The sequence below is a fragment of the Ovis canadensis genome, chromosome 2, assembly GCF_042477335.2.
Source record: "Ovis canadensis isolate MfBH-ARS-UI-01 breed Bighorn chromosome 2, ARS-UI_OviCan_v2, whole genome shotgun sequence".
NCBI classification, from domain to species: domain Eukaryota; kingdom Metazoa; phylum Chordata; class Mammalia; order Artiodactyla; family Bovidae; genus Ovis; species Ovis canadensis.
In genome coordinates this window covers 102,590,453-102,617,337 of record NC_091246.1, presented here as the reverse complement: position 1 = coordinate 102,617,337, position 26,885 = coordinate 102,590,453, and the positions used below count along the sequence as shown (strand labels likewise).

At 41.6% G+C, this 26,885-nt stretch overlaps 1 protein-coding gene across 1 annotated transcript in view; it reads left to right on the top strand.

The window, feature by feature from the left end:
* Positions 1-26,218, top strand: part of CCDC25 (coiled-coil domain containing 25) — a 33,562-nt gene extending 7,344 nt beyond the window's left edge. The window contains exons 3-9 of the mRNA XM_069576692.1: positions 1,248-1,287; positions 4,521-4,572; positions 10,224-10,299; positions 14,523-14,626; positions 14,818-15,020; positions 19,017-19,062; positions 22,983-26,218. Coding sequence (XP_069432793.1) covers positions 1,248-1,287; positions 4,521-4,572; positions 10,224-10,299; positions 14,523-14,626; positions 14,818-15,020; positions 19,017-19,062; positions 22,983-23,012 — 551 coding nt within the window. The 3' untranslated portion in view covers positions 23,013-26,218. The remainder of the gene's footprint in view (positions 1-1,247; positions 1,288-4,520; positions 4,573-10,223; positions 10,300-14,522; positions 14,627-14,817; positions 15,021-19,016; positions 19,063-22,982) is intronic.
* Positions 26,219-26,885: the final 667 nt, after the last annotated feature.

Below are 26,885 nucleotides of genomic sequence, written 5' to 3'. Positions count from 1 at the left end.
TTTTAAGTTGGACAGTTTACTTTCACTAAAAAAGCTTTCTGATGTGACGCCAGCAGGTGTCACCAGGGAGCCAGACATTGCCCAAATGAAAAGAAGTTTTTATAATTTCCTTTTTCTCATCTTTCTGATTACTTGTTGGAGGTTTGCTCAGCTTTTTACTTGCACTTATAGAAAACTCTTCAGAAAACTCAAGGTGTATGCATTTGCTTAAAGTGCCCTCATCAGAGAGGGGACTCTATCATCCTTTTGCTTTTCTGGACAATAAATACCTCATTCAAGTTAGATAGATTATACTTGAGTACATTTTAAGTCTTCATATGTGAATCACTTTGTTTACCCTTTTTAAAAATCTTTTTATCTAATATCAATACCAAGTAATGCTTCTGTATTAAACAGTTACTAATTACTGATATGATTCATTGGAGGTATATATTAAAATGTACACACATGGGAATTCCCTGACAGTCCATTGGTTAGGTCTCTGCACTTTAACTGCCATAGCCCAGGGTTCAATCCCTGGTAGGGGAACTGAGATCCCAGAAGCCATGTGGTGTGGCTAAAATTTAAAAAAAAAAAAAAAAAGGCATACAACTTAAACAAATACTTCGCCTTTGTTCACTTCATCTTTTGAACAAATACATCATGATTATAATTGTTCAATTGTAAAAACTGTTAAAAGTGTTTTTTAAAAAAAGAAGTTTAAATGAAATATGCTAAAGTTTACTGTAAGTTGGGAAGGGAAAAAATACCAGTCTTTTCCACAAAACTTTTTCTCTCTCTTAATGAAGAAAAGAGTAATTCAAAAAGCCTTTGATAATGGAAAATGTAAAAAAGTTTTTTTGAACAGTTTTTGTTTTATTTAAAAATTATTTATTTTTTATTGAAGTATAGTTGATTTAAAATATTACTTTAGGGAATTCCCTGGCAGTCCAGGGTTAGGACTCAGCACTTTCATTGCCAGAGCCTGGGTTCAGTCACTGGTTGGGGAACTAAGATCCTGAAAGCTGTACGGCATAGCCAAAAAAAAAGAACCAAAGAATAATTTTAAAACTGAATTAAAATTTTAAAAATAAATATTAGTTTCATATGTACAACTTAGTGATTAGGTATTTTTATAGATTGTACTCCATTTAAAGTTCTTACAAAGTAATAAAATTTAAAGTTATTACAGCTGTATTTCTCTGTGCTGAACAGTATATCTTGTTGCTTATTTGTTTCCTTTTCTTTGTTCTCTTCTGTCTCTCCAGATGAAGATCTGATAAAGTATGGCTGGCCTGAAGATATTTGGTAGGTAAAAAATTTTGATTCTGCTGTTTACAGATCGTTATTTACTTTCTGAGACTTGGCCAACCACCTGGCTCCTGTGATTAAAACTGCAACTCATGGTTTGCCATTTGTTTATGACTGTTTGGTGGTAAAAAGCTGACCACCAGCTCCCTTCACTTATAAGTACCACGTTAACTGGGAAGGAGGTCTCAGAGATGGACCTCAGGCCTGACTGCAAAGGTCTTCAGAACATAGGCTTGCTTTTACAGCCTGTGTGTCTCCTCAGAGTAGGTGGCTGAGACCACCTCACTAAAGCCCCAGAGATCTCCAGATCTGTCATGCAAGAGATAAGAATGATTATGTATGTTATGTAGTTACCTGCTGTAAGGTTTGGGGCAGACATACCTGCGGAGAAATGATTCCATATTCAGATGCACTATGAAAGGCAATTCACAACAGCCTTTTACCTGACATTAAAAGAAAAAAGTAAGTGGAAGAGAAATTTCCAACATTCAGCCTACATCTCCTGGAGTGCACTTACTGAACTGCTATTTACAGATGCCTGATACCCATTTCAACACTCTTGAGATTTAATGTCTTGTTGGAAGTGATCGACTAGTACTTCCAGAAGCTATTTGAGGTCTGATGTGAACTGGCATGGCCCTAAATTTCAAGACCTGTTCCGGTTCATAAACCATTAATCCTGGAAACATTCCGAGGCATGCAAAAAATGAATGAGTTGATCTGCATTCCAGGGCAGATTTTCAACCTGGGTCACCTTGACGTAGACTCTGGAACTGAACCTCTGGGAATGTCAACATCTGAGTTTATACTAGGAAACCTCCTGCAGTGCTTGGAAGCAAAGAATTTTTCTAGGATTAAATGAGAATGGAACTAAACTCATTTTTTAAAGTCTTTATTGAATTTGTTGAAATATGGCTTCTGTTTTATGTTTGTGGTTTTTTTTGGCTGTGAGGCATGTGGGATCTCAGCTCCCCAACCAGGAATCAAACCTGCACCTTTTTAAACAAAAGGAAAATGCGTTTTCTGCGTTTACTCATTAGGGAGTCTGCCTCCAGACTCCCTAATGAGTAATCTATCTAGAGAGCCCACTTGAAGAAGTAAAATTACCCAGCTTTGGGTGCTCTGCATCTTTACAGTGTCAGGTCAGGGATGCTCATACATTCAAGTTTCTAGTCTCTGTATTCAGTGAAGGGTAATAGTGATTAAGCAGGGAGAGGAAAGTAACCGGAAGAGAGAGAACCAGGGAACTAGTGGGCATAATTTAAACTTGGAGTGAGCATTTGGGACGTTTGTTAAGCAGGCTTGCTCCAGCTGGTTTACAGAGCTGACTTTTTTGTTTGTTTTACACTTCAGCCAAAGCCCGGAATATCTGTACATTTCCCCTGCCCTTTGTAGAGGTGTGCCTGTAAGCCTGAAGTTCATGCAGATCAGCAGTGGTATTCCTGTGTGTGTGTTAGCACTTCGACTGCCTGTGTATGAACCCAGTATATATGTATGTTGAACTGTATATGTATTTCTGTTGACAAAATTCCACATCAGGGACCTGTAAGGGAAGTGAGAATACAGTCAAGCTACTATGGGTAGGTAGAAAAGAGTTGTTGTAAATAGAGAACTTTAAATTGGAATGGGAGAAGTTTTCTCAATTGAGCTTGCTTATGAATGGGGTATTTTTCTAATATCCTCAAACAGGGTAGTGAGATATAATTTCTAGATTTCCAAGAAGCTTGTTTTCTGGCTGGACAGTGCCGAGCAGAAGAAAATCAGTAGGAATCTCTTACAAGAGAATGCAAATGGTAAATGAACCTGAGGAAGAAAAATAAACCAAGATGTCATGTTCATTTCTGGCTGTCAGTATTTGTGAGGAGTAAAACCTAGAGTCATCATAGACTGCCAGAAAATGTGTAAAACTTTTTTGTGTTCAAAGTCACTAGCAAGATGCTCAACCTTTTTAAAGAGGGCATTACAAACAGCATAATCTTGACCTTTATATAGAATCACACTGTCTACATCTTGGACTGGGTATAAATATGTAACCATTTTCAGTTCTAAAAAATCCTTTAATGCTAATAAAATATCTAGAGAAATGCCTAATGGGCTGTGATGTTGTTCCCTTAAAATTTTATTGAACATTCTTCAGTCTTGAAAGGACTAAGGAAGAGAAGGCTGAAGTTAACAGAATCAGGAGTGACAGCTGTGTGTTACCATTGTTTGCTAGCATTCTGAAGTCATCTTTGGGTGTTGGGAAGAAAGATCCACCTCATTTGGTGATTTCTAAAGGTGAATAACTTAAAATCCCCAAATGTTGGGTTAGGTGGAAAAAGGACATTTTTTAAAGATTTAATTAAATTAATGAATGATAGAGCCTTAATGAAAGGTAAATGCAGGACTTTGGGAGTAAGAGGGCTTTCTGATATTTTTAGGACAACATCATAAAGGGCAATCACCATGCTTTCCCAGGAATTGAGTATTAGTGTCATTGTTAGATGTAAGGCTAAATGAATTGGGTTTGGGAGTTTTTTTGGTTTTGTTTTTTCTTTTAAAATTAATTTTTTTTAATTAATTTTTACTGGAGTATAGTTGCTGGATGAATTGCTAGTCTGACCCCTAATGGGAGGTGGTCCACTTACTGCTTCAGTCCTTACTTGACTCTTCTGTGTCTGATTGACATTCTCTTTGGATTGTTTTGCCATTGCTTGAAACTCAGGATGTCCCAAACCAGACCTATCATCTTTCCCAGCTGGCTCCCTCTCCAGCTGTAAGATGTGTCTGTCAGTGGTCCTGCAGGTTTCCCAGGTTTGCAGCCCTGGAGTCTTGATGACTTCTTTCATTCCCTTCTCTTCCCTCCTAAAATTCCTTTCCCATGTTTGTATACATCCCATGCTTCAGCCTGGGACCCTCCAAATCTCAGTTCACCAGTGAATCCTTGGGTCACTGATAGCTCTTTCTCACTTGAAAAATCACACTTCCTGGGCATTTAATGTTCGTCACCTCCTGTACTCATCTTGGCACTTAGTCTTGCACAGCTGCAGAACTCTCCATGTTTTTCTCACCTCTCCCAGTTGAAAGTGAGCCCTTCAGAGGTGGTTGGCTGTGTTTTCTGCTCACCATGGTACTCAGCATGCAGTAGGCAACTGAATTCATATTTTTGGCCTGGAGGGCTTTCAATGCAGGTGGCATGAGGAGATGGGTATCTTATACCTCTTGCTAAAAGTGGTTTTCATTCTTTGTAGGTTTCATGTGGACAAACTCTCTTCGGCTCATGTGTACCTTCGATTGCATAAGGTAACTGGATTTAAACATGGATTCAAAATTTTTTTCTTTGGTGATGAGCATCCTGTCTTGTCCTCTGTCCTTTTTTTTTTTGAAAATAAATTGCTTAGAGTAATAAATAAGTACAACAGTCTACAAATTAGCTAATGAAGAGATGTCTTCCCCTCACCTAGGAAATCACTAAGGGCAAATCTGGTAACTTAAGGTTTGGAAGGGGAGCACAGCTAGCTACCCAGCTAGAAGCACTGTCTTGTCCCGCCAGCTGAGGTGTGTTGTGTGTCACCTCTGCTCTCTCTCCCTGTCATTTCAGTTGACACTGCTGGACTTCCTGTCTTCTTCTGGGGAGATCCCACTGTGGTTCCTTTTTCTCAGACTGGTGATTCTCCTGTCTCACCAAGGGCACATGTACCTGTTACCTGGGGCTTCTTCAGGAGGTTTAAAACAGCATTATCATAGTAAAGGGAAAAGATTCCATGTTCCCTAGTCACACAAAACTGTTTTTCTAATCTGTCTTTATATCCATATATTTTGTATAGTTGAATCATAGGATATAGATAATTGTTATGTGGAGTTGGTGATGGACAGGGAGGCCTGGCGTGCTGTGATTCATGGGGTTGCAAAGAGTCAGACATGACTGAGCAACTGAACTGAACTGATATTTATTTTGGGATGATTTTTTAGATTTACAGCAAAGTCGCAAAGGTAGTACAAGTTCCTGTACGCGCCATGTCCAGTTTTCCCCATTGCTAACATCTTACATTACCATGGTAGATTTGTCAGAACTAAGGAACCACGGGTGCAGCACTGTTCACTAACCTCTGGGCTCTGTTTCGATTTCTACAGTTTTCCCATTAACGTGCTTTTTCTGTTCCAGTATCTGGTCCAGGATCCCACATTGCGTGTTAGTTGTCGCATCTGCCTAGTCTCTTGTCTGTGACAGTTTCTTACTCTTCCTCTGTTTGTCCTGACCTTGACAGTTTGAGAAATACCGCTCAGGTAGCTTATGGAATGGCACTCAGTGTGGGTTTTCTCACGACTAGACTGGAGTTACGGGTTTAGGGAAGAATAGCACAGAGGTGGAGTGCTCTTGTCCCATCATGTCAGGGGTACGTCTGTTCACAGGACTTAGCACTAATGTTGTTAACCTTGGTCTCCTGGCCAGGGTAATGTTTGCTGGGTTTTTCCACCAGAGAGTGGTATTTCTCCCTATTTCCATACTTCATTATTTGGAAGCAAGTCATAAGTCCATCCTGTACTCAAGCAGGGAGAGGATAGAACTAAGTCCCACGTCCTAGAGTGGAGAGTATTTGCATGTATTGTTTGGAATTCTTCTGTAAAGATTCGTCTCTTCTCCCCCATGTATTTAATTTAGTCGTTTACTTATGGACTGTGGCATTTTGTGGCTAAAATCGTCCCTACTTTGACTCTTCCACCTCAGCTCCTGTGTTCCTCTGACATGCTCCTGTCGTTTTGGTTTTGGAGCCCTTCTTACTTTCTGACATTCCTAGATGCTCCAGGCTCATGTATTTCCCTGCTCCAGCCCTAGAATCAGCCATTTCTCCAAAGAACCTTGGTTCCTTTTACTGAGAAACGGTATTTAGAAACCAAGACCTGGACTCTGGGAGTGCTCGTTGCTGCTGGAGCGGCATTGCTTCCAGGCCCTGTCACGTGACAGAGCTAGGAAACGTGTGTGTAAATATATATATTAACCCATGTTAGTAATTTGCGTGGATAATTGTTTCTGTACCTACAGTAAGCGAAACATGAGCTCCTGCTGATGTCTCTGGTGAATCCATTACTGTGGGGCCTTTCTCACCTTCCTTCCTTGCTCATCTGTTATTACTTCCTTCTTAGACAATGGGAAAGGAGACCTGGCTCCCACCATCATTTGCTTATTTGAATCCAGTCTATGTGGAAGTGGTTTCAGATTTGGTGACCTGTATACCCATAAGAAACAACTTTGTCAACTAAAGTACAGTGTTTATGTGCAGTTATTTTTGGTGTCTGCCTTACAGTTTCCATTCAAAATGCTGTTTTTCAAAGTTACTTGTAAGCTGCTCTCTCCTTGATGCCTTGCAGTGATATTTGTCGTGCCCTTAGATTCTTTTGTCTCAGTTTGCATTCCTCCTTGGCATCCCCTCGTTGATTGTATTACATGACCATATTATTTTTATATTTATTGTTTTGACTGGCTGCTTCGAGTTGACAGTATGCCACAGTTAATTTGAAAGCTCCCTGTCAGAATATAAGTTGTTTACAGCATTCAGTATTATGAAACCCCAACAAGAAATATTTTTTATGAACTATTTCCTTTTTTTCTTTCGATTTTTTTAAGCGTATTATTGTCTCCTTTTATGCCAGATTGCCCTTTGAAAATATTGTGCTGATTTAAAATGCTACCTGATATGTATAGGTTTTCCAAAAACATTTTGGGGCTTTATAACTTAAGAGCAACCTTTTGACTATTTTTAATAAAAAAAAAGATTTCATTATGCTGATAATATTTACTTCTCAATGTATTAACAAGATAAAACATGCTACCCCACCTTTACTTATTCTGCTTATGTTTTTGAGAACTGTATTGTAAAAAAAAAATAAAAAGTTTGTGAACTCTGTGCTGGAACTAAATTCTGAATTTTCCTAGGCAACTTCTTGCCATTCTGAAACTATTTTAAGTTTAGAGAAAATAAAGAATGGTGTTCCCAATTTTCCTTTTGGTTCAGATTAAGTTTTTTCCTTTGGATTCTGCAGTGTCAGAAAATGGAAATAACGGTGATAGGTCCAAGTTCACCTTACCATCAGTCAGTACTTGTCTGAACAGGAGTTCCATTTCATTTTCTTTTGGAAGCCCATAATTGTGCTCGATAAAAATCTGTGCTCCTAAAGGAACTTCTGCCTGGTTGATGTCCTGCAGTAAAGGCCATCAGTTCAGCTGAGTTGCTCAGTCATGTCCGACTCTTTGTGACCCCATGGACTGCAGCATGCCAGGCCTCCCTGTCCATCACCAACTACCGGAGTTTACTCAGACTCATGTCCATTGAGTTGGTGATGCCATCCAACCATCTCATCCTCTGTCATCCCCTTCTCCTCCTGCCTTCAATCTTTCCCACCATCAGGGTCTTTTCCAATGAGTCAGTTCTTTGCATCAGGTGGCCAAAGTATTGGAGTTTCTGCTTCAGCATCGGTCCTTCCAATGAACATTCAGAACTGATTTCCTTTAGGATGGACTGTTTGGATCTCCTTGCAGTCCAAGGGACTCTCAAGAGTTTTCTCCAACACCACAGTTCGAAAGCATCAATTCCTCAGTGCTCAGCTTTCTTTATAGTGCAACTCTCACATCCATACGTGACCACTGGAAAAAGTAAAGGCCATAGCCCTTTGTATTAATTAGTAGGTACCAAGTAAGCGTTGGCGATGCAGTGAGACTAAATAATTCAGAACCTAGACTCTGGAGCTGGACTGCTGGCTTCAAATCCTGGCTCTGCTCATACCAGCTGTGCACCTCTGAGCAAGTTATTCAGCTGTGCCAGTTTCCTTTGTAAAAGGGAGCTCACAAGCCCCTGACTCACTGGGTCATTGTAAGGATTAAATGAGCTAGCATGACTGAAGTTTTGTGGTTTTTTTTTTTTTTTTTGCTGTGCCATGCAAGATCTTAGTTCCCTGATCAGGGATCGAACCCTTGCTCCCTGCATTCAGAGCTCAGAGTCTTAACCACTGGACCACCAGGGAGATCCCAACTAAAGCATTTCTAATAGTACCTGGCACTTGCTTAGTGCTATGTGTGTTTATTCTTTCTTTTTCTTTTTTTGTTAATTTCAGGTGAATTCAACCCAGGCTTTAAAGCTTAAGGATATTCATCAAGTGTTTGGTTTTTTCCCTACGCTTTTTTGAAAACCTATAGAAAAATCTCACTTATCAAGAGGTTTCTTATCTCATTAACACAGATGGCACAAAGCCTACAGTCAAAATTCTGGCCTTTACCTTAGACTCCCCATACATTTTGTTTACTCTGACTTAATGCATTCTACTAAGCCAAATGATTTTATTTTATTTGGTCTGCTCATATTATTAGAAGTAGCAAAACAAGAAGAGGGGATTGCTTCAAGAATAGCAGTAGCTTTAGGTAGTAAGGAGGAACATTGGTACATAACCTGATATTAAGGGCCAAGATAACATTTCCACAAAAAACTCCATAAACACCATACTCTGGGGCCAGTTGTTAGAGCATGACTTTAGTCCTGGGTTCATCTCTCAGCTCTGACATATACAAGACATGGAGCATCTTGGCCCAGTTACTGAACCTCACTAAGCTTCATTTTCTTCATTGGTAAGGTGAACATAATAATACTCTCCATTTCATATGTCTATTTACTTAGTGTTCCTAGCATTCAAAAAGTGAATATTCCTAAAGCAGTTCCTAATTTGTTCTTTATTATTCATTTGATATATTTAGTATAGGGTCAGTCAGCTTCTATGAATGTTAGAAGCCCCTGACGGCATCACTATATTGTAGCCTAGTGTAGTGGTGATATTAATGATGATGACCTTGTGTTAATCAAGTTGGTAAATTCAGAATCCTATGTTTAAGTGAATAAGTCTATTCACAGGATGAGATAGGGTTTAAGTAGTGACACTTAAATCACTTTCTTTTGGTCAAAATTTAGGTATTTGAGAGATTCCCATTTTGAAACATTAAGGGGAAAAAAGAATAAACTTAATTTTTCAAATATTTAGGTAGATAAAACCTTTCACACGTAGACAGAAGTGCTTCTGTAATCCCATGCCTAACAGCTAGTGCTGAGCTGATTTCCACTAGCTCTTGCCTCTGACATATTTTTGTTCCTTTGGAATGGTTTTGCTTATTTAGCTTTGACTTTGATACCGTATCTATAAAGTGAATGAATCGATATTTTTTTCTCCCTTATGGTGGAAGGTTATATGTAACACACCAGGAGCTTGGTTCCTGACTAAAGCTGAGGGTAGATGACCTACCAGATGATTTGAGACCGAAAACTGTAAGATGCCTCGTGTGCACGCGCACGCGTGTGTGTGTGTGTGTGTGTGTGTCAGTTGCTCAGTTGTGTCTGACTCTTTGTGACTCCATGGACTGTAGCGCGCCAGGCTGCTCTGTCTGTGGGGTTCTCCAGGCAAGAATACTGGAGTGGGTTGCTATTCTCTTCTCCAGGGATCTTTCCGACCCAGGGATTGAACCCAGGTCTTCTGGATTGCAGGCGGGTTCTTTACTGTCTGAGCCACTGCGGAAGCCCTTGAGAGGGGTGTCTCTTGAAAGGGAGGTTAGGGGCCTCAGCTAGGAAATCTTCCCACTGCCAAAAACAGACACCACTTTTCCACAAGGTTTCTAAAAGTATGAATGAGAAGGAGGAAGGAACAAATTACTCAGACATAAAAACGCTTAATATTTTGGTGGTTTTCTTTTCATACCCTGTTTTTATTTACCTATTAAGTATTAGTATTTTCCATACTACTGCCTTCTCTTAAACATTTCCATAATTGACTTTGTTTTTCAGTGTCTTGAAATACAGTTGAAGAGCCCCTTGCTTTTAGTAAAATTGTGCCTAGTAAGGTAGCAAAGCCCTATAAAAGTGTTCCAGTATTGCTCAGAAACAAGGTGGTGGGCCATTTGGTTTATTTTTGTGTTTCAGGGAGAGAAAATAGAAGATATTCCAAAGGAGGTGCTGATGGACTGTGCCCATCTTGTGAAGGCCAATAGCATTCAAGGTCAGTTTTCCTAGAGGTGTTTTCAGAACTCACTTTGTGTCTGAAATGGATTACATCATCGAGAACATATTACTGACTTTGGCTTGAGTCTAGAGAATAACATGTATGCCTTTCCCCTGTTTTGTTGTTTAAGATGGCAATCTCGCTACCTGTCAGAGAACTGAAGACTAATCTCCCCACCTCCCTAATGTTCATGGCCCATTTCAAGTCTTCTTTTTTTTTTACCCTGTTTTCTTTCCCTTGAATAGAAAGTTGTCTAGACTGCCTACCCTTAAGGTTATTTGTGTAAAGACTTTTGGAAGTTAGGTTATATTAAAAGCCAGGTGATAGATGTGTCTCAGGTCTTTATTTGTAATGTTGTTGGATATCTTTATTTTCGTTATTTGTTACTGTTTTGTTGGCCAAAAAGTTCTTTGGAGGTTTTCCATAAGATGTTCTAGAAAAATCCAAATGAACTTTTGGCCAACCCAGTACATTCTAGATTTCAAGTCTCCCATTTGCTCTTTCCTACTTTTTCTTTCTTCTCTCCTTACAGACTTTTTTCTCCCTATGAATTTTACAGATATCAACCACTGATCTTGTCATCTCCCAGAGAATCTTAAATAATCGGTCTGGGGTGATATGCTAGAATCAGTATTTTTATAGTGCTCTCCAGATGTTTCCAGTGTGCAAAGAGTGTTGGGACAATCTGCCTCTGTATATAATATGCTTTTCCCCCTCCCCCACCTCTTTAAGTAGGACCTGTAATACTGGGCTTGGTGCTTGTTGAGTTCTACTGTACAGGATTTAATTTTTCAATGGTCACTGTAGGTCAAGAAGGACAATTAATGGAGTGGAGGTGGCAGTTATAAAGGAGTGTAGGGAGATGGTGTTCTGCTAAGAATGATTGAGCTGATAGACTGGATTTTAGTTGTAGGACATGGACCTAGATAGGGTTGAGGTAAGTTTGCGTTCCTTTGAAGTTGATCCAAAGGGTTGAGAAAAAATATGGTTTACATAGAAGATAAGCATGGGGCAGACACAGAGCTGACAGCAGGTCGCAGAGGTCAGTGATTACTGGAGAAGAGCTAGAAATGAGCCCCTCCCCCACCTTTTAGCCTGCAGATCTCAGACAGGCAGCTTTCCTGAGTCAGGGGCCTAGCCACAGAAACCGGGTATCTTGTCCTGTAGACCCACTCATCTTCAGCTCTATAAATCATTAAATTGTAATTCATTCTAGGACATTCCATTTTTATGAATAGAACCAAGTTCTGAAGATTTCCAGTTAAGGTCTCTGGTTACTGAAATAAAAATAATAAAAATTGAGACTGTTGTCATCCTCTTGCCTTGTGTATTCCAACCTCTTTCACGTATTCTTGTCCCCTTCCCACGCCTCTGGCTAGCAGAGGCAACTTTGTTAAAAGAGCCTTGGTCCAGCCTCTTTCTCCTTAATCCCTTTGTAGTTTACTAGTTCTAGAGAAGACAGAAAAGAGAAGTCATTGAATCACTGAATTGTTAGCCTCTCCTCTTCAGCCTTCCACAGGAATGGCTCATTTAGCAGGGGAAGGAGCTGAGCCCAGGCATCTCATTGTCAGGAGTTAATAGCAGAGGATGCTGAGGAGTAAAGAAGATCGTCTTTGCTGTGGGATTTGCTGAGCGCACTCCATCCGTGTCACTGTGTCCTTAAAATATTTTCCTCCCTGGCTGACCACCTCCCATGCTGTTTGTCCTCATGGAATCTGGTCAGCCTCTTCTTTATTCAGTTTATAATCTCTTGCCAGATTATACTGTCTGAAAGCCTGGACACTTTCCATGACACCCTACACCTTGTCTATACAGTTAAATCCAGACTTCTAAGCTGGCATTTAAGCATCTCAGATCTGACCACAGACTCTGTTTCCCTTCGTATATTTCACACTCCAGCCAAAGCAAATATCTGCTGTTTTCCTACCTTGTGCCTTTGCTTATATTGTTCTCTCTGCCCTCAATGTTATACTCCTGCTCCGTCATCACATGTCTGGATCCAAGCTAAGGCTGAGGGTTGACACAGTAGTTATAATAGTAAGAGCTGCTGCTGCTGCTAAGTCCCTTCAGTCGTGTCTGACTCTGTGCGACCCCATAGACGGCAGCCCCCCAGGCTCCCACGTCCCTGGGATTCTCCAGGTAAGAACACTGGAGTGGGTTGCCATTTCCTTCTCCAATGCATGAAAGTGAAAAGTGAAAGTGAAGTTGCTCAGTCATGTCCGACTCTTAGCGACCCCATGGATTGCAGCCTAGCAGGTTCCTCCATCCGTGGGATTTTCCAGGCAAGAGTACTGGAGTGGGGTGCCGTTGCCTTCTCCAGTAAGAGCTGCTAACACTGAATGTTAATTACATGCCTGGTACTGTGCCAGAAACATTACACATTATTCCTTTGTCAACTCTACTGAATTAAGAACATTATTTTCATTTTATAGATGAGGAAGCCAAGATTAAACAATAATTAAGGAACTTAACCTCTCCTGTGGAATCTTGCCCTTTTTCCATCTTTGAGCTACCTCTACCCTCTCTGAACTGCCTTAGCGCTTTACCTATCTATATCTTTCCATATCACTTGACAACGTCTCATTTTACTTGAATTTATTTATCTGACTCAACAGAATGAGGTCGCGCAAACTCCAGGAGATAGTGAAGGACAGGGAACCCTGGAGTGCTGCCGTTCATGGAGTTGCAGAGTCGGACACAACTTAGTGACTTAACAAAAAAACAAATGTATTTATCTGTCCTCTTTTAATCTTATTAGAGGACAGGACACATTGTCTGAACCATGTTTCTATCTCCCACAGTGCCTTGCATGTGGAGATTTTTTTAAACTTAATTTTGAAAAAAATTTCAAACCTGCAGAAAAGTTGCAAGAAAAATACAGCTCTCATCTGCCTTTCATTTAGAGTCAAGGAGTTTTTCCATATTTGTTTGCTCTCTCCCTATGATATACTCAGTGGTTTTTTTTTTTAGCTGAACCATTTGAAAGAAAATCATAGCCATCATGACCATTCAGTGTGTCCTAAGGACATTGCCTAAAGTAACTGTGTTACAGTGATTAAATTCAGGAAATGTAACGTGGGGAGAATACTGTTACTGATAGAGAGACCATATGTAAGTTTTGTCAGTAGTCCCACTTCTGTCACTTTATAGCATCTCTTTTTCCTGATCCAGGATCCTGTATTCTGTTCACTTGGCATGTCTCTCTGGTCGCCTTTAATCTGGACACTTCTTTGTCTTTCAGGACTTTGACACTTTTAGAGTGGAGGCCACTTTGGTTTGGTCTGATGCTTCCTGTTCAGTAGGATCAAATTTTCTGGCAGGAATACTGTGCAAGTGAAGCCTCGTGCATTACAGTCAGGAGGCACCTGCTGCCAGTTTGCCTTGTTTTTGGTGATGTTAACATTGATCATTTAAATAGGGTTGTATTCCCCAGATTTCCCCAGTGTATGTGGTCATTGAATATAAACACTGACATGTATCACCATCAAATTCAGAAGGGCCTTCGGGAGCACTGGACCAGTGATTAAACTGGGATTCTTGGAGCTGCCTGGGAGGCTGTTGGCGTGGAGGGGCACATGAAGTGGGGGCGGGGGAGGGCATAGGAGGCATGAACAAGGGCTCCTGGCACCCCTTTTGTCCAGAGCATCTTTGCTTTGACTACTTTGACATGTTTTCTTTGGTGAAAGACGTTCCACTGCTAAAAGAAACAAACAATGGGAACGCTACTAACCGAGTCCAGCTTCCTCATATTTCAGACAAGATTCCAGGAGCCATGGGGACTTGCCCAAAGTGAACCAGCTGGTTTGTGGTAATGCCGGGTAGGATCCTGTCTCCTGAATTCCTTTATCTTGCTGCTTAATCTTCATTAGGTCAAGGGCTCCTTTGAGAATCTGAGAAAACCTGTTTGGCCCTTTTCTCTTTAAAAACATATACAGTAGATGTTGTTCAACTTTAGAAAGCCTCAGAGTCCCTGAAGCTGATCTCTAGACCCCTGCTTTCCATTGGAATACTTTAGCTTGAATTATTTGTGGGCTTTACCATTTGTCTTTATAGGGGGCTTCTATTTTAAAAAGACAAAATATTTTGTGGTTTGAAACACTCCGTGGCTTGTTCATTCTCAGCCTTTCCCCCTGTTGGATTATGGTGACTTAATCATGGGTGTGGGCACCCGTTGCTCAGCGTCCCCCTGCCCACATGCTGAAGACAGTCTCTCTCGGCAGGCTGCAAGATGAACAATGTGAACGTGGTGTACACCCCGTGGTCCAACCTGAAGAAGACGGCCGACATGGACGTGGGCCAGATTGGCTTTCACAGGCAGAAGGATGTGAGTGTGCTGTCGCCGGAAGCGGTGGCGCCCTCGTGCTGAGGGGCGTCTGTCTCTGCTGCCGAGGGCTCCGCATGTCTGTTTCCTAAAGGGAGTCCACCTGGGTGGCAGAGGAAAGCTTCTGCCCTATTCTGAGAGGGAGGGGGGAACCATAAAGATTAAGTATCTTTTTTCCTACATCTCCCTCAAAGGTGAAAATTGTGACAGTAGAGAAGAAAGTGAATGAGATCCTGAACCGATTGGAAAAGACCAAAATGGAGCGGTTCCCAGACCTAGAGGCAGAGAAGGAATGCAGAGACCATGAAGAGAGAAATGAGAAGAAAGCCCAGATTCAGGAAATGAAAAGGAGAGAAAAGGAAGAGATGAAGAAGAAGAGGGAGATGGACGAGCTTAGGTATGCTGGAGCTAAGACACTCACAGTGACCTTGCACGAGTCCTCACTGCTGACCTAACTGGGAATTAACCCTTAGGAATGGTAGATTCAATTTGTGATACATGTGCCAAAAAAGTTACTGATTCCTTTGGGAAGGGTATAGGATCAACATGAGCTGTCTTGCCCTGTCCTGACCTGGTTTCCTTGGAATACTCTGGATCATTAGCAAGATTGTTCGGCCAGAATGGAGGTATTATGATCAAGCGCTGGTATTATCGACAGGCACATGTCCCTGTTGGGAGTTCTGCTAAAAATAGGTTGCATGGTCTCATTTATAATACAGTATTCAGGTGGAGAAATCTGGAAGTGTTACCCCAGGTTATAACCTGCCATCATGAGACAGACTATTGCAGAGACTTAAACATTCAGTTTGATGTAGAATTGTGAGTCTCTCTTGTGTTGTGAACGAAAGAACAATTAGCAGCATCATCGGTTTCAAAAATGTGTGTTTTGAGTGATGCATGATTTAGACTATTCTTTTTGTTTTCAGTGTGCAGTGGAGAATTGAAAACATACCTTTTTGTGCATTTTACAAATCTGCCCTAATTTTGTTTAGAAACATAATACTGTATGTTAGAAATATGAAAAAAAGTGAAAATGTTAGTAGCTTAGTCGTTTCCGACTCTTTGCCACCACATGGACTGCAGGGACCCCATGGAGAATCCAAGCAAGAATACTGGAGTGGGTTGCCATTCCCTTCTCCAGGGGATCTTCCCAACCCAGGGATCAAACCTGAGTCTCCTGCATTGCAGGCGGATTCTTTACCATCTGAACGACCAGGGAAGCTCCCTTGATAATGTCACTTAATTTACATAGAATATTTAAGAAGAAAGGTTAGCTAACACCTTTGGATACTTGTCATCTTCCCAATACTGTATTGTGCTTAACTGCATTATCTCATTTAATCCTAACAATAGCCACGTGAGGCAAATATTTTTTCTCATCTGCATTTTGTAGAAGAGGAAAATGAGAGACTGAGTAACTCACCCAGAGACATGCAGCTCATCTCCATCTGCTTCTCCACCTCACACACACGGTTTCCACTCTCTTCTGCCCTCTCTTCAGTCTGTTTCAGAGTTTTAGTGAAACTCCAACAACAAGCTCTAAGCTCAGATTTGCTTTATAACCTGTCGGTGCTAGTATCACTTTAATTCCTGTCTTCGACTCTTTGACCCAAGAGATTGAATGCTACGCCTACAAAATCTCCTCATTCTAAAGCCTTTCACTTGCCTTTCTGACGTGGCAAATACCATTAAATTTCACCAACAGTGGATTCATTTACTTGGACCATCTGCTAAGAAACGTCTAGTTTAATTGCTGTGATAGCTGAAGAAACTGATGTTTGAATCTTTGGGGAATTCTACAGATAAAGTGAGAAGACATTCTCACCCTGGACAGTATCCTCAGTGCTTCCAAACGGTTTCAGGGAGGAAGTCCTTCACAGCCTCATATCTTGGTGGTGCACAACTTCTTCCCAATTCTAATGCCATTGTTTAGACTCTAAACTCCCTTTTTCAACTTTCTAAACAAGAATGGCAATCAGCTTTTCATTTCTACTTTCTATCAGGAGAATAAAAAAGGATGGAATTGCCAGTGTAAAGTCCAGGTTCTTTAAGCTCTAGTCAGGAGTCTATCCATCAGCCTTTACCTCAATTCAGTTCAGTTCAGTCGCTCAGTCGTGTCTGACTCTTTGTGACCCCATGAATCGCAGCACACCAGGCCTCCCTGTCCATCACCAACTCCTGGAGTTCACTCAGACTCATGTCCATCGAGTCAGTGATGCCATCCAGCCCTCTCATCCTCTGTCGTCCCCTTCTCCTCCTGCCCCCAATCCCTCCCAGCATCAAGGTCTTTTCCAATGAGTCAACTCTTTGCATGAAGTGGCCAAAGTACTGGAGTTTCAGCTTTAGCATCATTCCTTCCAAAGAACACCCAGGACTGATCTCCTTTAGAATGGACTGGGTTGGATCTCCTTGTAGTCCAAGGTACTCTCAAGAGTCTTCTCCAACACCACAGTTCAAAAGCATCCATTCTTCAGCGCTCAGCCTTCTTCACAGTCCAACTCTCACATCCATACATGACCACAGGAAAAACCATAGCCTTGACTAGACGGACCTTAGTCGGCAAAGTAATGTCTCTGCTTTTGAATATGCTATCTAGGTTGGTCATAACTTTTCTTCCAAGAAGTAAGCGTCTTTTAGTTTCATGGCTGCAGTCATCATCTGCAGTGATTTTAGCTTAAAACAGAGCAAAACCCATGACACAGAAGGAACCAGCTTCCTTCTCAGATGAAAAGAGCAGCAGTCCCTAAAGACAGGACTCCATCTTGTTCTTACAAATAAGTGCTTTACATACCCTGTCCTCAGTGTGCAGAAATTCCAGTGATCTGATACTCTGAATAGGTCTATGTAAAGATCATTCTTTGAGGTAGTTTTCTTAAAGAAATGTTTAGATTGTTGGGAGAAAGCCAAACTGTGAAGCTTAAGTGGTAGCATTTTATTTTATTGTTGATCAGTCAGTAAGTCATCTCTCTGTGACCCCATGGACTGCAGCACACCAGGCCTCCCTGTCCATTACCAACTCCCGGAGTTTACTCAAACTCATGTCCATAGAGTCAGTGATGCCATCCAACCATTTCATCCTCTGTTGTCACCTTCTCCTCCTGCCTTCAGTCTTTCCCAGCATCAGGGTCTTTTCCAGTGAGTTGACTCTTTGCATCGGGTGGCGAAAGTATCGGAGCTTCAGCATCAGTCCTTCTATTAACCATTTTATTCATTTATACAATAATGAAAAATTCCCCTTATTTAGACTCCACATGCTAATTCTCACTTACCATCTTGTTCATTAGCTCTTTAGACAGCTTTTTTGGCTCACACTTGCCTTATAGCTTAGCATCTAATGGGATTTTTGTGTAGAGAATCTCTGTGTAGGGTTACCTGTAGAGAGGAAGGCTTGAGTGACATGTTCCTTCCTTACCTGCTGTGCTGTAAGCCGCACTTAGAGTACGGATGCAGCAGAAGAAACAGCCTAGGTTCTGAAAGTAGTCGGAGCCTTAGAAGTGACCTTGCTGGGAAAGTGAGAGAAGCAGAACAGCTCCTGCTCAATTTCATGTGGATTTTGGAGGGCCTTCAAACAGGTACCTGTGAGTCTCCCAGGGGACACCATCGTTTATTGACAAACACTGGAGAGGAGTGTCTGTAGTTCCCCCGCAGTGTGTCCAAGTCAGTTTCATCTCCGTAGTTGGCTTCCTGGTCATAGCCTGCTCACCTGCTCTGTTAGAACCTTGCATAACTTAACTTGGCTTTTGTGATATTGTAACAAACTTCTATTAACATTGAAATCTAGCTCACCGTGTAAACATTGAAACTGGAAGGAATAAGCAGCAATCAGAAAAGGAGTCAGTAGAGGAGAAGTGTGTGACAGATCAGAAAAGACCAAGGGTAGGACCTAAGGGTCTATCTAAGGTGGGGATGTTTCAGAGTTGGCAGCTTCAGAGATAGAGTTGAAGCCCAAGGTTCAGGTGATTGAAGTTAGTAAAGAACAAGACCCCAGAGAGATGACAAGTCACAACTGCTCTGCTAAGTCGTTTCAGTTGTGTCCAACTCTGTGTGACCCCAGAGACGGCAGCCCACTAGGCTCCTCTGTCCCTGGGATTCTCCAGGCAAGAACACTGGAGTGGGTTGCCATTTCCTTCTCCAGTGCATGAAAGTGAAGTCACTCAGTCATGTCCAACTCTTAGTGACCCCATGGACTGCAGCCTACGAGGCTCCTCCTTCCATGGGATTTTCCAGGCAAGAGTACTGGAGTGGGGTGCCATTGCCTTCTCCGCAAGTCATAGCAGAGATGCTGTTTTCTTCAGAAGGCCCTCAGCATTGCTAGATACTTGGTAAATGTTCATGAAATACTGCCAGCCAGAAAATCTTACTTAAAATGTGTTTTGTTTTTTTTTTCTTCTAGGAGCTATTCATCACTAATGAAAGCTGAGAATATGTCTTCAAATCAGGTACATTCAAGTTATTCACTCTAATTTTGTGCCTTGAAATAACTCACTAAGTTTGTAATGATTGAGTGTTTGGCCAGTGTTGGTTGACATGTCGCAGTTGGCTTGACAGCGGTTTGGCAATGATTGAACGCTCAGGGGGATTCTGTTAGACGCTGCCCACCTTCCCTGTGGACTTCGTAGCGTGTTTGTTTTCAGGAACTTTTTCATTCCCTGTTTCCCTCTTTTCCGGCAGGCATGCCCAAAATGCCTTTATTTATTAATGTTCTATAGTAAGGTGACTGCAGATTCTATGTTTTAATTGAGCGAGGACAAAATTATCACCTTCAGTTAAATTAAATGAAAGATCTTAACTGTAGTCTAAGCACCAACATTGGTTGTCTTCATGTTCCTCAGGACCTAAGATACAGAGAGATGGTGATCCACGTTATAGTGTAGAAGGGGTCTTCTTAGCATCAGCAAGCACATCATTATTTTATTGGAACCGTGGCAGGGACTTACTGTCCACAAGTGCTGTCTTGCCCAAAATTTATTTTGAAGTGGCTGGAAATAGCATAGTTAGGCCATTATTAAACAGTCTGTGCAAAAAAAAAAAAAATTAAATTAGACAGGTGTATTTGCTTCTATGTTGAGTGTTTATAGTATAGCATATGATGCTTTAGATGTGTTGTCCCGTGCACTGGGCACTCTTTGCATGTGGCTGTTTAAATTACATTTAATTTTATTTAATTTAAAAACTCAGTGTCTCAGTCGCACTAGCCACGTGTGTCTAGTGGCTACGCTATTGGATGGTGTAGAAGTAGGTCATTTCCATCACAGCAAAAAATACTATTAAGCAACACTGCTTTAGATGCTTAAAAATAACAGAACCTATTTCCTTAAAGGTCACCTCACCAAACCCCATATTCAATGCGTGAATTGTAATTGTTAATAGGATTTTACACCTTGTTCGTCTGTAAATGTCCTAAAAATTGATAAGAACAGTAGTCTTATTCCTGTCCCTTTGGCGAACTAAAGTTACGGGGCTCCTTTATGAGTCAGAGATGTACCTTTATAATTTATTCGTGAAAAATTCCAGAGTAGTATTAGGTAATTAAATAGAGCCTTGACTTTGAAGTTCTGAGGCTTAAACTGCCATTTACTAATTGGATAAGACTAATAAAGTTAACCTCTCCGAGGGAGTATTCATCAGCAGTAAAGAGAGACATATTATCTCATGGGGCTGTTCTAGAATTTAAAGGTCATGTGTGTGAAAGTTCCTCCTTGACTTAGACACTCTATGAATATAACGGTCATTATTATTTCTTATCCATATAGTCCTTGGTTGTTATTTATCCACGGAGCATCAGTATCAAGAGATAAGGTGTATTTAATCCCTTCTGGAAACTACTCTGAGAAAACAGTTTAACAGTTGAGCAGAAGTCGTTACCATAACCCAAGTCTGATGTCTTTGCTGTGGTTGTTGTTGCGATTGAAGTTTTCCGTTATTTAGAGACAACTTCCCAGCAGAAATCTGGCATGTATATTGTGTTATGACCTTAGCCATTTTCATTATGGATTTCCAAAGTTTGGATGTTGTTTTGGAATTAAGAAACACACATATGCACACACAAATATACATCTGTGTACAGGCACTACCCGATTAGTGACATGTTAAAAGTTCCAGGATTAGAAAGTCAGGTTTGTAGACCAAAGGATTGTTAACCTTCCTGCCTTTCCTCTCCCTCCGTCACTGCTGCTGCTGTTCCCATGCCCATGCCAGAACCAGGTTCAAACTTCCAAGAAAGTTCTGTGCTGGGTGTTTCTGTTCTCTCACAGTGCAAGGACTCACATAGCTCTTCCTCCTTCTTCAAAAGAATGGACTTTCATTCTTGCCACCATCTTCTGTTAAGGGGATGCAGACATTTTTGAATCCACAGCTTGGTCAGTTGATTTTCAGGCAAAGACTGATATTTACTTAATTTTTAACTTAGCTTACACAAGTTCATCAGGAAAAATATTAGTCTTCCACTCTGAGATTGGTTTTAATTTTGAGTTTTTGCTGTCCTGTTTAGAATAATTTTCTTCTATCTATCATTTCTTTCTAATTTCTAAATTTGGTATCAGGAACCATGGACCGTTTCTTGTGACATTTTATTTGCTTATCACTTTTTAAGTGGATGATGAGAAACCTGTTTTGCTACACTGAAAAGCATGTTGACTCTTGTTTAGTCACTAAATTGTGTCTGACTCTTTTGTGGCCCCGTGGACTGTAGCCCACCAGGCTCCTCTGCCTATGGGGTTTCCCAGGTAAGAATGCTGGAGTAGTAGCCATTCCGTTCTCCAGGGAATCTTCCCCAAAAATATTTTGACTCTTAAAGGGAATCTGAAATACAGAAATTGTCCAAGTCAAGTCTTAGATTGCAGCTATATATTTAAAAGCTACTGTAATCCCAAAAAAACACAGATCCCCTGCCACATGGAAACTTCGAAGATCTAACTCATAGGTTTTATCAGGAGTAGTTCACTTTGATTGGCACCAAGCCACATTATCTTAGTGAGTTTGGGGACACAGATATCCTCAGATCATCCTTGGATCTCAAGCTGACCTTCGAAGATATAGGATGACTCTTTCAACATCTCTGATACTATTATTTCAGTGTAGAACTCTTGGGCAATTAGAGTTTGCGTGTGTGGATAGACTACAAACAGTAGTTTGCATTTTGTACAATTATCCAAGGCATTTTCACTGTGGCCTGAATTCCTTGTGCTAATTAGCCAGACTTCCCAGAAACCACTGTTTTCTACCTTTTCCCCGGTTTCCCTGCCCATCTTTAACACAAGCTATTAAGGAGAAAAGCATGTCACATACCTGTAAGCCTAAGTCCTCTCCCTCTCTATCAAGGCAGGTATAAAGCATAGGAAAGAGAGAGAAGCCAAAACAATGTTGTGTTCAGGTTACGGCATTTTCATGCAAATATATCAGAACTCCCAGTATTAATGAATGTTGGCATCCAGAGCAGTTGTCTTAGGGTATGCAGTAGCTCAGAAAGGAACTTCACAGTGAAAGTCGCTCGGCTGTGTCCCACTCTTTGCGATGCTCTGGACTTGAAGGAGCTGCCAGGCTCCTCTGTCCGTGGAATTCCCCAGGCGAGAATACTGGAGTGGGTTGCCATTCCCTTCTCCAAGGCATCTTCCCGACCCAGGGATCGAACCTGGGCCTCCTGCGTTACGGCAGGCAGATGCTTTCCTGTCTGAGCTGCCAGGGAAGCCCAGAAAGGAGCTTCGGGTTCGCTTTTGTGCTTGGTCTCCAGGGCTTGTCTATACACAATAAAATCAGTCCTTACACAGATACCACTGCCATGTGAGGATTTTTTTTTTAACAAAAAACTTGGCCAGCCAGCTAACTTGGTAACTAGCTTGTAGCTTCTGGATGACTTTTTCTATTAAAAAAAAAAGAGAGAGAGATGCCACCTTATGAAATAACAAATACATGATCCCCCGAGGCTCAAAATAATGGAATTTAAATCAAAAATATTTTTGCATATTTATAGCTTTGTTGGCATTAAAACATTGAGGCAGTGTTTGTTTTGTTTCATATTGTGGTCTGTTTGTTGAAGGAGGAGTCATGTTTTCTGCACCCTATAGTAAGTCGTTGGGCCTCACTTCACAGTTTGGGACTCATTGGTCTCATTGCTGGGCAATCCAGTGATGACATGCCGGGCCATGTAGTGATGACACCTTAGAGAACACAGCTGCTCTTGTCATTTTTCTAAACAATTAACAATTTAAGATAGAGAAGAAATGACTGAATTTAATTATTTTATTTTTTAATTGAATTCTATAGTTTGCCATAAGGAAGCTTGTTACTTAATACTTTAAGTTTTTAAATTGAGCTACTTATTTTGAAGGCTTTTATGGTTTCACTGTTTTGTCTCTTACAGGATGGCAATGATTCAGACGAATTCATGTGAATGGAGAAAAGGACCTTTTAAAGATGTGAATTTGGGGCAGTGTGCAGAAGTTTTCATTTCATCTATGTTCTGAGTCATAAAAAAACAACCAACTAAAATTCTGCCTTCATAATACTCTACAAATATTACCAACTTCGGAGTTAAAAAAAAATTGTTCCCTTTTTTGCTGTCAGCAAAGGATCAGATGAATATATATGTATATATAAATGTGTATACAGTATAGTTGGACTTTAATGCAGCATATAACTTTAGGAAAGTGAAAATATTTTTGCCAGAACATGCCTTGGAACCTCGCGAAAGTTGGCCGCCCTTGTTCTTGGAATAGACTCTAGAACGAACCAACTCTGGAAAGTATTTCTATTACTGCGGTCTGTCCTGAAAGCAGATGGCTTGAAAAGCTCCTCATATTCTTAAAATAGTCTCAGTTCTGTTGAGAAGAACATATTGATGAGCAATATAAGTGAATGTTCCTCTCACCCCTGACTCCCTGATTAAGGAAAAAAAAAAAGGTCTGGGTTTTGAAAGTGATAGTGATATTTTCAGAAGATAACTGGCTTCGGTGGTCATATCCCATAGTGCCACCCGAGTCTGTTAACGGATCTGCCCTCATCTCTCAGCTTCTCCAGGCTTCCACCTACTACATCCTTCCTTTTCCCATTGAGAGCCTCCACCCAGGCACCATCAGACTTAAGATAAAGAATAGTCGATGTTAATCAGGGTTGGGTCTTATGGCAGTTTTTACCTGAGCCCCAAGTTGTATATTACAGCTTCCGGCTCCAGAGTCATTTCTCAGCAGTGAGGGAAGAAACAGGAAGGAGTGCTCTGTGAATTCCTTTGAAGATGTAGGTTACCTGGTTTCTGTCTTGGGATGTAGCATAAAGCCCAAGTCTACTTCCAATTATGGTTTAGAAAGACTTAAGCATTTCACTTGCCAGCTGAGTAGTTTGTTATTTACTTTGAAATAATATTTATTTTGAGTGGTAATCCCGGAGTTCAGATTCCTCAGTTGTAGACTCAGTAACTTAATAGGTAACAGTACTGCTCATCTGAACCACCTGCCTTCCAGGGTGATTCTGAATAGAAGAGAGATCTCTGTGACAATCTGTAAAGCAACTGCTATGGAAAGAGACAAAACAATGAAAAGGAAAGACACAAAGTCTGTGGGTCAGAAGGCAGAGAGGTTCATACTTTAACCACACCCAGAAGTCTTCAGCTCTGTTCCAACCCAGCAAAAGCGCCTCCTCCAACAGATATTCCACCTGTAATAGTAGAATAGAAACAAGACTTATTTCTGTTTATCCCAAGTTGGTATGTGGGGTTGAACTGGAAAACGTCTTGGGCCAAATTTTGAGAGAGGGTGCAGAAGATGACTGCATAGATTAGTGATTATCTCTGTATATATGTCTCATGATAGCCCGGAATTCTGTGAGTTGGAAATATAACAATAAAGACTCATGTTTTATTTGGGAGGACAGTAATCTATAACTTCTTAGAATTTGCTCGTTAGTTCCCTCCCCAAGCTGGTTCTCAGGGTGATCAGGCTGTGAAACCCTTCTCTGTCACGTGGGCTTATTCTGACAAGTTCTACAGGGGTGATCTTCCTCCCTCACTGACAGATGCGTCTGTCCCAGATGCCAGTGGGGGCCAGAGTGGATGACCTTTCCCAGACACCTTCTTGATTGAGTGTAAATCAGCAACTGTGCTTCTTCGATCGGATAGCCCTTCCACCTGGTTACTGTAAATGAAGTTCTGCAGCTGTCTGGAGTGGGGAGACTGCCTCTGGCATTGCTTGTGTAACCTCATCTCTCTGCCCCACGTTACAGCATATACAGGGAGAACTTTGGAAGAATACATCTGTTTTTACTGTAGTGTGAGAGATCCTGGGTTCCACATGGTAAACTCTTGGCTGACACTGGTTTCAAATCCCTGGCCCTCGACCCTTTCCAGCTGCTCTTTGCTGATCGCCCCCCTTCCCCCTCTTTCTGTGCAATGGGCGGGGTTTTTGGCTAGCTCCCATGGCCCCAGAGGAAGCATCCTCCTTTTCTTCTGAGAACGTTGGCTCAGTACCAACAGGTCAAACTGTTGGCATTGAAGTCATCTCATTTCTGGCTATTGGCATGTTTCTCAGCTTTTTATAGGAAAATTCCAGACTGTTGGCATTTCTGTAAGCTGTGCCCTTGGTCAAATCACACACTGTGAGCATTTCTCTTTTCCACTCCGCCTCCAGTCTCCCCACTCTAATCTGTGTGCAGGTCAGGGTTACATGATTATTTACTTAACAAACTGTCGTATTCCTGTAGCTTGAGAATTTATTTCTTATCCACCTTTTTTGACCCGGAGTCACAATCTTTTGGGGAAGGGAAGTTTGTCACAGTGCTTGGGGTAGAACAGACTTTAGGAAGTTTACCAAAATAGGGAAGCTTTTGACCTTTGCAAAGTAGGCACTCAGCTGTGGTGGAACCCCTTCAGTATCTGTTTTTGTTGCTGTGCTGTGTTGAACACTGGCTAAAGCCCAGATTTTGGTGAACCTTTGAACCGTTCAGTGCCAGTGGTTTCCCCCACTTGGGAAGGAAGGCGTGAGCCACACATGTAGCAAGATTAGAGAGGGAAGTAGGTTCTGGCCTCTTGTTTAAGACCAAAGCTGTTCCTCCCACATTTGTATCCATCAGAGACAGAAAGCTCTCCTCTTACAGGCTGGAACAGGTTACGGGAAAAGCTGAGCAGGATGGAGAAATGGAAAACACGTTCCAATTTTTCCAGACCTGTGGTCTTGAAGCCTGCTTTTCTCTGTTTGATTTGAAGGACAGCGTTGTGAATAATAAATCCCACACTCAGAATGATCACAGTAGAGTGAGTGGGCAACATCTTGATTCTGAAGTAGGCTGGGAAACAGTCCAGCTGTACTCAGCAGTGTAAAATTAGAAACATCAGTTCCAAGCTAAATGTCCATCTCAACCCGTCTAACTCCAGGGAGGGTGTAAGAGCTGGGAAGTGAGGACAGCACATCCAGTGCCCCAGCAGGCCACCATTTAAGGTGGGCTTCGTGAGAGCCCTTTCCTGCTGGTGCACGTGGGCCCAGCACAGGGCAAGTGACTTGTGTGCATCACGTCCTTTCATGTTGAGTATGAACAATGCCACCCATAGACTCGTCATGTTCTGGATGAATGACATGTAAAATAGAATAAAAGCTTATAGTTTGAGAAGAACCAAGTGTGCGTGTGGGCTTTCACTTTCCTCCTTCATGATGCAGTCCCTTTGATGGGCTGTGTGTACTTCCTTTAGGCAGGTAGGAAGAAGGAGGTTCCTGGCTACATGGGATGATGCCCTTCGAACAGTCAGTTTTGCTCTTTAGCAGGAGGAAAAGAACAACTTAGAGCAAAGGGGAAATGCCCAGGGGTTTCAGGAGGAGAACTGAAGACCTCGTAGTCTCGGGGCCGTCTCCGTGCACCAGAATGTGAAGTCTACAACTCAGTTCCCCACCCCTCTAGAGTTCCTAGGGGTCTGCCTGAGACCCTGACCCCTGGATGAGGTGTGAACTGCAGACTGGCTGGAATGGTATCCTTGATGAATGTGGTAGCTCAGGGCCAGTGCTCTGTTCACAGAGCCACCCCTTCTGGGATCCTGTGTTGTCACTACTGACAACACACGTTACCCAGTGTGTTGGCAGGAGGTATCAGGGTAGGAGGAACCACAGAAACAGACTTCTTCTCCCCCAGCTGTAAAAAGCATATTTGACTTTTAAATGTTTATTAGAGCAGGGGCCCCCGTTGAGGAAGTCTGAGCACAGACTGGAAAAGAATTTCCAGACACACAGCATTTCAGAAGGGAGTGAGTTTGTTAGAACAAAGAGCAGAGGTAATGTGGGCTCTGTGA